At 44.0% G+C, this 12504-nt stretch overlaps 1 protein-coding gene across 1 annotated transcript in view; it reads right to left on the bottom strand.

Annotated features, from left to right (window-relative positions):
• Pinx1 (PIN2 (TERF1) interacting telomerase inhibitor 1) overlaps positions 1 to 12504 on the bottom strand; it is a 60615-nt gene that overhangs the window by 32452 nt on the left and 15659 nt on the right. Inside the window, exon 6 of the mRNA XM_052191208.1 lies at positions 10587 to 10663. Within this exon, the coding sequence (XP_052047168.1) occupies positions 10587 to 10663 (77 nt within the window). The remainder of the gene's footprint in view (positions 1 to 10586; positions 10664 to 12504) is intronic.

The raw sequence follows: 12504 nt of genomic DNA on the forward strand, positions 1-12504 counted from the left end.
CTGTTTGCAAGAGTGTGTGCATGTAAGACACTGGGGGACCTGCCCCAGTTGGTTCTGTCTGGTAAATAATGCCAACAGACAATGGCTGGGTAGGGCAGTCAGAGGCGGGACTTTTAGGATTCCTGGGCTAGGGACAGGAAGAAAGGAGGAGATCCCCACACCAGGAGAAGCAGAGGAGAGCCCCATTCGTGAGGAGAGAGAAGGCCAGGGAGGCACAGTTCTCAGGTAGGAGCCGGGAGAGTGCGGTCCAGCTGGGCATCACTCTGGGTCCAGAGCAGCCAAGACAGAATGGAGGATTTAGTAGTAATAACTCGGGATTAGCGTTGGCCCCGGGGTGGATTAACCACATGGAGGCTAGAAAGTGGCCTAGCCATCGAGCTGATTTAGGCATATAAAAATATAAAGGCTGTGTGTGTGTCTTTCATTTGGGAACCTAGAACACTGAGGCACTGTCGCTGGGGTTTATTTAATTTTTTACATACTTCACACAGAAGCACAGCCTGGAATTCTCAGTCCTGCTTCATGGTGGACTAAACAAGTTTTTCTCTCTGGACCTTGGCTTCCTTTTTCTGGAGGTGATGTGCAATTATAAAACTGCAGGCACTCTGAGGACTAAGTGACATAATGGGGACTTGAGCCCAAGTCCCTGACTTAAGCCATCTCTCAAAAGATGCGACTAGACAGACCAAGGTCATCTGGACAGGTTTGCTTCTGAGAGAAGCCCTATAGTGAGAAAGAGTTCCTGGTACCACTCTACCTGCTGGGAACTGCATTCTAAGGGGCAGCAAGATTCCTGCCTGCTAAAGAAACACAGCTGCCAGAAGACACAGTATCTCAGCACTGGCCATGACTGTGCTGGCCAAAAAAGCAACAGCAACAACAAGACCACACACTAGACCCATCTAAATGTGGGACTCACGTACCATTCCTCTAGGGAAGGGGAAGGGAAGACACACCTAGCACCACTGCACTCTGCCTATTACAAAAACAAGTGCTCACAGAGGGAGCCCACAACTCTAAACAAACAAACAAACAAACAAACAAATAAAATAAAATAAAATAAAATAAAATAAAAAGCTGATGCCTGGACATGGATATGTTCTTTTAGCTGGGCTTGCCTCAGTGGGAGAGGATGTGCCTAGCCTCACAGAGACTTGGTGTGCCAGGGTAGGACACTCAGGGGATCCCTACCTACTCAGAGGAGAAGGGGAGGTAGAAGAATTGTGGGAGGGGGTGTCTGGGAGGAAGGCAGTGAGCAGGATGTAAAGTGAATACATTTAAAAAAAAAAGGCGAGATGGCACTGAATCCAGAAGGCTCTGGGGCCAGTCCCAAGCCACACCTTCTGGAGGCACATACTGATGATTCAAGTGAGGCCTTTCAAGCTACATAGCTGGTTCCCCGGCAGAGGACACGCCATCTGTCATATATATTGTGCTATGCAGACACCAAAGACACTCAGTGTGCCACCCAGGCTACAGGAATTTTACTTGTATGGGGACAGTAATCGAACTCCAATATTCCAGACAAAAAGAAGCTTGTACTCCAATCCTTCATGACACGAGAAAAGCACCTCCTTTAAAAATGCCTCCAATCTGGGGATTTCTGCCTCTGCTAGATCCCAAATGACAGCAAAACCCTTTCAGTTACTGTATAGTCTTAAATTGCCTGCTCTCCACAGCCTTGCCTGCCCAGCAATGAGAAGAGGTGACAGTGGGCCCAGGAGGAACCAGGAACTCCACCTCTCACCTCACTTCTCTCCTGTGTGCTCACATGATGACTGAAAGGAGGGAGTCTTAGATCTCTAGAGATTCAAGGGTGCTCAAAGGAATGGGCATCAGATTCCAGAGAGATCCAAAACTTTACTTTCTGCTAACAGCCTGACTTCTATTATCATTAATACACTTAACAGAAAGACTAAGAGTATCTTAAGAATGACGACACTTTAAATTTACCACACAAAATAATTAAGCTGTCTTTGGTAGAGTAGAAAAAATGGTAAGGAACACATCATTAAAATCTGTAAAAAACAAAAAAACAAAAAACAAAGTCAGGCATGGTGGTACACACTTTTAGTCCCAGCTCTCAGAGAGGCAGAGACAGACGGACTTCTGGATTTGAGAAAAAACTGGGCTACAAAGCTAGATCAAAGAAGCTAGAGAAACCATGTCTCAAAGCAAAACCAAACCAAACAAACAAAAACCTGTAAAAAAATTTAAATTTGTAAAATGTTCAAATATGCAAAAAAAATTTTTTTAACAGGCTTCCTGTGGTGGTTTGAATGAAAATGGCCCCCTTAGCAGGCTCACAGGGAGGGGCACTATTAAGAAGGGTGGCCTTGGGATGGACTTGGAGGTTTCAAATGTTCAAGCCAGGCCCAGTGTCACTCTCTTTTCCTGTTGCCTGCCAATCTGAATGTAGACTTCTCAGCCACTTCCCCAGCACCATGTCTGCCTGTGAACCTCCATGCTTCTTGCCATGATAATAATGGACTAAACCTCTGAACTGTAAGCCAGCCCAACTAAAGGTTTGCCTTTGTAAGAGTTGCCATGGTCATAGTGTCTCTTCACAGCAATTAAAACTCTAACTAAGGCATGTCCATACTCTTTCCAACAATTTTTAAAGTTTTAAAATACCATTCAAAATTCTGGGTAGAGTATATAGCTCAATGGTAGATCACTTACCTAGCATGCACAAGGCCCTGGGTTTGATGCCAAGCACCATAAAAAATAAGTAAACAATACATCAGTAAGAAACAGAGAAACCTTCTTACACAATCACACCAACAGTATACCAAATAAAGTAAGGATTACCATTTAAGACCTCATGTGTATGGCCACATGAAGTCTGGAACAAGCCTCTGTAGACACATGGTTATCACACTGCATGGGGTCTCTACACACAGCACCCTGCTTTGTCCACTACCCCATTTCCCTGCTACACCATGGCCTTATAGTAGAAATTGTGCTAGTTGTCTTAAGCTGTATCCTATATTTTGGACTTTTGTTTCTTTCTTTATGAGGACATTAAGCCTGTAACTCCTCCACACTCCATAGTTTCTATAACTACAGATGACTTTCAGACTTCACTGGCTTTAAGTTCAATCTTCTTCAGGGACTTGGACTGTGTCGCTCCAGGAGCACATTGACACTGATCTGAGAGAAAGAAGGCTCTTGATTAGCATCAGAAAATACCTCTTTCTGTTGAAATTAGACCTACTAACAAAATTATTTTGAGTACCTCTTAGTATGCATAACTGGGATGGCTAATCTTCACTGTCAACCTGGCTGGATTTAGAATCACCACAGAGATACACTTTCCTGTTGTCTCTAGGTTCTTCCAGAAAGGTTTAACTGAGGAGAACAGACTTGAATGGGAGCAGCATCATCCAATGGGCAACAGTCCAAACTGAATAAAAAAGGGAAAGTCGGGCCAGCCTGATGCCTCGGTGGGTAAGGGTGCTTGCTACCAGGTCTGAGAACTGGACTTAAATCCCAAGACCCACAAGCTATCTTATCTTCATCTCTTCCTGACTACAGATGAAATGTGATTGGCTGCCTCACATTCTCGGTGTTATATAACCCTGAAACTAGAAGGCAAAGTTAACCCCTCTTTGCTCCCTTAAGTTGCTTTTGCCAGCAATTGGAAAAGAATCACATATAATAAGCTTAGCATTAAAGTTCAATCTGTTGATCAATTTAATTATACAGCTACTTAAATGTTACCTAGCAACTACTAAAGACACTGAGTCAGAAGCACCTATGGTCAGCTCAGTGCAGGTATCAGCGGATGACAGGGATACTCAGGGGTTGTATGATACAGCAAGGAAGCAGGTCCTGAACAGGCAACGATGGTACCTGCTCCCTTTACCTCCCTTCTCCACTGGTGGTCAGAATCTCATGTCCTGGCTATTATGTATTTTAAATAAGAATGGATTTTTTGGTCTTCATCCCAGAATTGAGTAGGTGAGAGGGGTGATAGCGAGGATCTGCTATGCTCTGGTGAAAGGCCAGGATGGGAAGGCTAGGACTGCAGAGCCTCCCCAGTCCCTAGCATCTCTCACCTTCCACCTCTGGAGGCTGTGGGAACTTCCTGTATCTTTCCAGGGTACTAAGAGATGTGCTTTGGGAATGGAAAAAAATGACCTGCATGATGAATAAAATTTATGAGACAAATTTAAAAAAAAAGGAAAAATGTCAATATAAGATTTTATATTGCCGGGCCATGGTGGCCCATGCCTTTAATCCCAGCACTTGGGAGGCAGAGGCAGGCGGATTTCTGAGTTCGAGGCCAGCCTGGTCTACAGAGTGAGTTCCAGGAGAGCTGGAGCTACACAGAGAAACCCTGTCTCGAAAAACCAAAAAAAAAAAAAAAAAAAAAAAAAAAAAAAGATTTTATATTAAAATGCAAAGCTGAAGGCACTGTAGGGAGCACGCAAGCTAGTGGAGCTGCTGGGGGACTCCATGCAGCCTAACATTTCCATACCTATGGGTAGTATTAATTTGATAAAAAAAAAAATAGTAGCAGGCATTCAGGGAGTGCTGCTCTCCCTCCCTCACAGCCATAGCAGGGGAGCCCCTCACTGGCCCCATTTAAAGATGAGAAACTGTGAACTTGGAGAGGACTAGTGCTGCCAGCATCCCATGGTCCAGGACTTAGCCTCAGGCAGCGTGAAACCAGGCTGGAGAGTTTAACTTTGAAGGCAGGCAGGCAGGCAGGCAGGCAGGCAGGCAGGCAGGCAAGGAGAGTCTCACAGATTATTATGTAGACAGCTGTTAGACTTTACTTATGAATAAGCCCAGACAGGAAAAACCAATCAGCCTAACAGACGTGAGTAAATAGAGAGCACTTATTTTCTCATATCTAAAATCCTATACTTTTCTATCAACAACACAAAAATGCTGCCTAAACAGCAAGAGCAGCAGAAAAGAAAAAGTTGGGGAAAAAAATTGCAGTCACACAAACTGTAGTTAAAAAATGACTAAGTTTCCTTGATATATGAATTTGTTGGAAAACCATTTATCAACAGCCTGTTTCTCTCTAGCGGAGTCCCTCAAGCCGAGAGCCATGTCATTCCCCTTTGACTGATTAATTAGCCAATCAGGGGACATTTTTCATTGTGAGGCATGATGGTTTATTGCAGCTAATGTTTGGTCTCTAATGGCGACATATTAAAGCCAACTCGGCTATTTTAGCCCCGTGGAGTGACCAAAAGGAAAGGATAGGAGATAAATCAAGAGTGCCCTTCAGTTTCCCTTCAGTCCTTAACAAAACCCCCAAGGAGCAAATGGCTAGAAGTGAGCCCTACCAATAAAGGAAAAACAAATAAAAGAAAGGCACAAGTGCCTTCAAGCCGAGATAGTCCTTCCCATTGCTGAGGAACAATAACTTATCCTCTGTGATTAACAGACCAATGATAGAACGGACACTGAAAAGTCAATAGCACACTCTCCGTCCTTTTATCAAAGGCTGGGCTCGATAGGAAAAGTGGCTCTGCAGTGTTTCTTGTTCACTGCAATGATTTCTCCTGCGCTCTGGACCCAGAGCAAGCAAGTACCCCCATGGCCAATTCCACCCCCACATTCCACTCCTGCCATACAAGCTCCCCCGAGCCACAAGGTCCAGGTGTCTCCTCCATCCTCAGGCCGTGGGCAGGCACTGAAGCACAAGGAAGCAAGTCTAAATGCAAAAGAGTGCAGATACAGCTGCTCATATCCAGGAGACAGCATACTTAGTACACATAGAGAAGTGGAGGAAACAGCAGGCTATGCAATTCCACACACAAACATGGAAAACTACCAGCCTTTCTGGTTACCAAGGCAAGCCAAAGACAAACCTAGCAGTCTATTAGAGTAGACACATAGATGCTTTGCCTGTCTAGAGAAGTTACAGCCATTCTCTCAGCATGCATCTTAGCATCTTCATCACAGTTTCCGTCAGTCTCTGACTTAAAGACTACTCACTCAGTTACAGTAGCAAGTAGGGACCCCAGTAGCACAGGAATTAAACTTCTTTTGTGCACTAGAGGCACAGCCGCCATCAAAGCCTGCCTCTATTCCTAGTTCCCTGTGGCCTTGCCTGCCATTAGCAAGGTCAAGGGCTCTCCATATGGGTGTTGGGGCGCCAAGCAAATACTCTAGCTCATATGGCTTCCACAGCTCCACAGCATCCCCACAGCTGGTCTATTGGCTGCAAGTAAATCAAAGCCACCCAAGGCCGGGGAAGGGAAGCTGGAGGTGAAGAGGTCATAGGGAGCTGAAAGAGCATGTGGAATGGGACACATTGCCTAGGCCCTTGGTGGGAAACAGAACCTGCTAGAACATACAATTAAGCACTCTTATTTCATAGGTAAGAAACAGTTTATAGATAAACAAGGAAGATCCAAGACTACCTTAGCCTTGTCATCACTGAACAACCATTTCAAGATCTTCATATCCACCTCTTGGACAAGGAATTTAAGTGGAAAAAGCCCAGATGTCCACTATGAGAAACAAGAAAAATTAAGTAATAAATGATGGCTTGTATCTCAGTAAAACATGACGTACCTTGGATTCCAGCAGCAAGTCACACAGGTGATATGCTCATCCTCCAGAGTCAAAGCTTAGGATTGAAGGCTCACGGGCCTTTCAGTCACTCTTACCTACATAAGACTTCCTGCTGGAAATGGACTGCTGCTGCATCTTTAGCTGCTACCCAGTGGCCAGTCTGAGTTGCTCCACTTCAGGGCAGCTGTCCCCACAGACTCCACTTTGAGCTCCTGCTTCCTCCCTTTGCGGCTCACCTGTGAACCACACCCAACTCTGCTGCCTGCTCCAGTGCACAGCACACATCTCAGAAGCTTCTTCCATGAGTATGTCTCTGAACCTACTCCTTTAAAATATGGCACCCAAGCCTGAAGGCAAGAAGTCAATCTGCTGGTGGCAAATAAGCAAAAGGCACAAGCCTCTACAGAAGCACCTGCCCATACTCAGGCCAATATCATGCTATAAGTCTCACCCTTGGTTAATTTGGGATCAGGTTACATGCCCTACCCTCTAATGTAATGATTCAATGAGACTTTATACATCTCATTAATTCACCTTCAAGAGGTAAAGTTTGGACCAAAAGTTCCAACTCAGACTATTTGAATCTGGATTCTGTTATCAACGGCTAGACAGTTACAAACATGAAAATCATTATGGATGAAGAAGAATCAACTGTAGAACTCAAGTATATCATACCACATGTTTATGAACACGGACTAGATTTATTCTAACTATAAGGTGCTTTGCATATCACAAATGCCTGTCTCTTTGGCCTGGTTCTGCAGGGAGGTCAGCGATGGTGGGCCACATCCTTTAAATTACTTACTAATTCAACCTATCTCACTAGTATAGAGTATTAGCATGGAAATCTGGAATGAATGGACAAAAAACAAGCCTCCAATTCAAAGACATTTTGAAGAAAAAATATTTTTTGTAATCATCTTTCACAAAAGAGATTTAAGGTACTACATTCAACCAGATGGGGGTGGGGAGAGAATTAATCTAACCAAATAGAAAGGGTCTGCATGGAAGCAGTGTTCAGCTAGAACGATGAGCAAGCCATGACAAAGTGGATGTGTAACATGAGATGAGAAAGACTTCAAGAAGCCATGCAAAGAAAGCCATCATTAATTTGGTTTTTAAATGTACACAAAACAATGCAGCAGGGTTCTAATTCAGTCAGGTCATAACGACACGAACACTTACTTGCCAGGAGCCCATGCCAGAGGCTTGTTGTTTAAAGAAACAAAGTGAGACTGTTAGTAACACATTTCCCAACCTCGATATGGTTTAGGAGTATTTTCTCTAGTGATAAGGTTGAATCAGGAAATAAGCTGGATGGAGGAAGGAAGCTGGAAGGTGGGGGAGGGAAAAAAATGAGAGGGGAAGCAAACTAGAAAGTATCAGGAAGTTCACCCAGATAGGAACTAATGGAATTTGTTTTTCAGTGTCTTCCAACTTCAACCTGCAAACTGTGGGACGGACACACACACACACACACACACACACACACGGAGAGATGACACTCTCCAATGCAGCCCCCTTCCCACATTGAGAACATTTACATACTTCCTACAAGTAACAAGCTAAGGGCCAAGTAATTTCAATTCAGTGTACAGGACCATTTCTTTGTCTCCATAGAGGATGCAGGTAGATCCAATTCAGGAAGCACTCTGCTTCATTGTTTTCCAACTAATGTAGAACCAAGCTGGAGAAAGAAAGAACTCAAAAACTAGACAGGTATGGCCATCTATCCCTGTTCAGAGCATTCCCTAACAGTTCTGAGTGATGGCAGTTTGTGATGCCCCTTCCTCACTAAGCAAGCTCTTCTGAATAGCCAGATGCAGGCAGGAGCCTGCTCCTCCCATAGCCTCTACAGCCCGAAGAAATGCTGAGCACCAGGAGAGGGAGCAGAGGCCTGTGCTGACAGATGCCTTAGGTTCCACAGCAAAGAGAGACAGCAACAGCTTGGAAACTACTCTAGCCCAAGACAATGTCTGAAAGCCAATTTCCAACAAACTGTACTTATCTTTAAGAACATAAAGTAGGAGAAGCAAGTATTTATCCAATGATCTCCCCTCAAGAATGTACTATGAACACCAGCAGATGGTGACTGGCACTGAAGACAGCTTGATGAATACTTCCTAAAGGAGAAGATACTCAAATACCAGCCCAAAGTTATACAAGGCATCATTTAAAAAATATTTAAAAACTAAAGTCTAATTTTTACAAGAGGATGTACAATTAAATTTCTATTTACTGAACCCCCTATCAAGTGCCATACTGGATGATGCACATATTAGGAACCCAGAACTGTATACTCTTTTAAGATGTTCACTGTCCTGCCAAAAGTACTTGACAGATGACAAAGTCTACATGTACAATACAGTAGATGGATTTCTTCAGACATCAGATACAATGAAATCATTGGGCACAATGTTTGGTAGCTCGAAACATAAATTCAAGCCAATGTTGCTATGGGGGTCAAGGGAGGAAACACAATAATCCAAATGGGAAGAGGAGCCAAACAAAACAAGTATTTTCAAACTAATCTGATCAAAGGCCCTTTTCCCTTGCTGTGCAGACTGTTGTAACTAACATGGTAAGGTTTCTTAGCAACACTATTTAAGGAAGGTGCATCTGTACCAAGAACTCAAAAGCAAGCCCAATGTATATCCAAGATAGGACTGCATAGGGAGACCTTCGCTTGTGCTCAGCAGTTAGATTGTTTTCTGCATGCATGTGGTTTTACATACGGACTCATCTTCTCACCGTGCACATGGGCTAACAACATCCAGATACCCCATAGACAGGCAGACTTAGGAATCTACAGGCCAGCAGGCTCAGGCTCCATTCACACAGTGACAGTGAATGAGCAGCTCTCTTGGGACAGCTGGGCTTCAGGGCTTCCTTGGCGTTCTCAACCCAGGTTCCTTATCACCTGGATCAGCTACCAAGACCATCTCATATGAATGGTGTGTGTGTGTGTGTGTGTGTATTCACACAAGGGGACAGATGGATAACTGAGGTTGACTTTGGGTGTCTTCTTCCATTGCTCTTTACCTTATATATTGAGACAAAGTCTCTCATTCAGTTTGCTATCTCTGCCAGTCTGGCTAGCCAGCTCACTCTAGAGATTCTCTGTGGTGTCCCTACCCCCAGGGCCCCCTAGCTGTTATTACAGATGCACTATTACATCCACCTGGCTTTTTATGTGGGCTATGCAGATCCCAACTCTACTTTATCTACTGTGTTATCTACTCTGATCTAAAATCAATCAAACAAACAAAACGTAGCTGTTTTCTTCTACTATCAGAACACATCATCACTGAGGACAGGCCAACTTCCATGTGACTCAACAGCCATCAGTCTCAGCAGGCCACTGGTAGGCCTAGGAAACAGCTTCTTCCATGTTTACCCTGCTAAAGGAGTGAGGCAGAGAGGGTCTAGGTGACATAGGAATCCAGCCCTAATTTGCAAAGGAAATTGCTTGACAAAGTCTTTCATCATAGACAATTCTCAAGTTTCTAAACATTACATTGAGTAACAAACAGCTACTACCCAGGAAAAAAGATACCCATCAGTCTGGAAAAAATGCTAGAGATAATGAAAGTTGTCTTTTTGTTCTATGGTGTCCACAGACCAAGGCAAGAACCAACAAATGAACAAAGCACAAAAAGGCTCAGCATACCAGATAGGAACTGAATTGTGGTAACTTCAGATTTTCTAAACTGAACTGAATTTTCATTCTTTCCATAAATCTAGCTAAAGTCTTTAGTTTTCACATCAGGATGACAGATAGGCTGTCTCTCACATTTGGAAGTAGTGCAAAAGTTCTGAGCAATATACAGCCCAATGGAATCTAATAGAATATGATCTACTGGTATCTTCCAGTTTTGAAACAAGTCATCATATACAATGGGGGGTGTATCCACTGTCCATCTCATCCCCAGGATCTAGAGGTTTAGTTAGGAGTGGGGTGAGTAGCTGTCTGTGACGTTTTCATCCCCAGGGAAGAGGCAGAATGAGGGACACACAGACCGCAGCACATCCACAGCTGGTACCTGAGCAAGTTTCTTGTTCCTTCTTTTTCCAAAAATGCAGTCCAGGTCGGTTTCACTCCGAGAGGACAGATCCTTCCCTAGAAACAACACAAAGCTTTTAGTAAGACCATGTTTGAAATGAGAAGCACAAGTATAAATGCGTGACTCCTGAAAGAAAGGAGGGGACAGCAGGGGACCAGTCCTGACCTCCCTATACAACTATGATCATAACACCAACTACAATGAAAGGGTCAGCGAGGACTACAATGAAAGACCAGAGCTGTCCAGTCCCCTCCAAGCTGCAAACAACGTGGCGCACGGACTGCAAAGTGAGCTACATTTAGAAGTGGCCCTTCTGCTTGCTGTGCCTTCAAGGTGGCACTTCGGGTAGCTCTGGGTTCACTATTTGCAAAACAATCCCATTTTCTTTAGAGACAAAATGCAGGACTGAAAATACTGATAGACACATAACCTCAAACCCTTTAATACTCACGCATTCACTATTTTTTGACACATAAAATCTCAATAATAACTAAGTGAAAATTTAAAAGAATAAAAGAACTCAAAGCTCCATTACTCTTTGTAAAATGCTCTTACTTGTAACAGCTCTCCCAGTTAAACAGAGGTCACATGGTGACTACAGGGAAATAAATGGCTCTGCTAAGAGCAGTGTCCAAAGAATCGACACTTCCTGTTTTAAAAACTAACTCAATTCCAAACCCCCAAACCACTAATTTAAAATTCACTTTGGAATTTCCACTTCTACCCAACAGCACCCTGTGAGCAGTCAGCCAAATCCACTGCCATCCATCAACTTCAAGGAAAGTGCATCTGAACGCTTAACTCCCTGTGTGAAGCCTGCTGCACTGGGGAAGGGAGGCCAGGTCACACACAGCAATCTGGGTTTCTAGCTGGAAGCCAAACTCCATAGTCACCAGCTCAACTGTCTTGGTTTTCTGCAGAAAACTGACTTGACAAAGTAATGTCATGACCCAGAAAGTTCTGGTTCACTGATGAGCACCGGGGCATTCAAATATGACACTGCTCAGTGACTCCACAAAATTGAAAAAACAAAACACCCTTCAACTGGATGCAAAACCAGGTGCCAGAACCAGTTTCAGCGGCAGTGGCGCTGGAATAGATGGTATAGTTGGCACAACCTGCTCCTGAGGGATGGGCGGGTTCCCAGGGTTGCTCTCCTCCCACCCAAGGCCAACACTAGCACCCCAGACTCAAAAGAACCCCTAGTCAAAGAGCAACCAGTCAAAGCAAACAAACAAAACCAAGTAGAATCTACATAAGAACAGAGTGATGCTTATCACCAACAGCAGCATAGGAAATAAAACCAGAGAGGGGCAGAGACAACCTGTGGCTGCGACACTGAGAGGCGCACAGCTTCGTGGGAGGCAGTGATCTATCCTCAGCTGTCTCCAGTGCAATCCACTTCCTAATGCAAAGCACATTCACTGTGGAAGTTCTATCTCAGAAAAGAGAGTCAGTTTAAGATGGCTCAGAATGAGCATCAGAAACCAAGCCTGACAATGACAGTGCACGCTGTAATCAAAGCACCCCGTAAGCAGAGGCAAGAGGATTGGGCAGTTGGAGCCAGTGTGTGCCACACAGTGAAAGGAACACCAACTCAAAAAAAAAAAAAAAGAACCCTCAAACCACTGACCAGCTCCCCTTAACCCAGCCCCTAAAATGAGGAGCCACCCTGAAAGAAACATAAATTTATACCTCTTTTTATAGCAATTTCACTAAATGCAAAGGTTCGAAGAAAAGAGAGAACATGGGCCACAAGTTCACAATTAGTATGTGAAGAAATAAGTACACTGAGATTCAGAAAGAATCTCAGATTCAAAGGGAAGCCAGTAATGTTCACTAGAGGTGTTAAGGTTTCTAGAGTTCTAATGATGGATTATTGGGTCAGACATTTCTA

Source organism: Apodemus sylvaticus, chromosome 8 (genome assembly GCF_947179515.1).
Source record: "Apodemus sylvaticus chromosome 8, mApoSyl1.1, whole genome shotgun sequence".
NCBI classification, from domain to species: Eukaryota; Metazoa; Chordata; class Mammalia; order Rodentia; family Muridae; genus Apodemus; species Apodemus sylvaticus.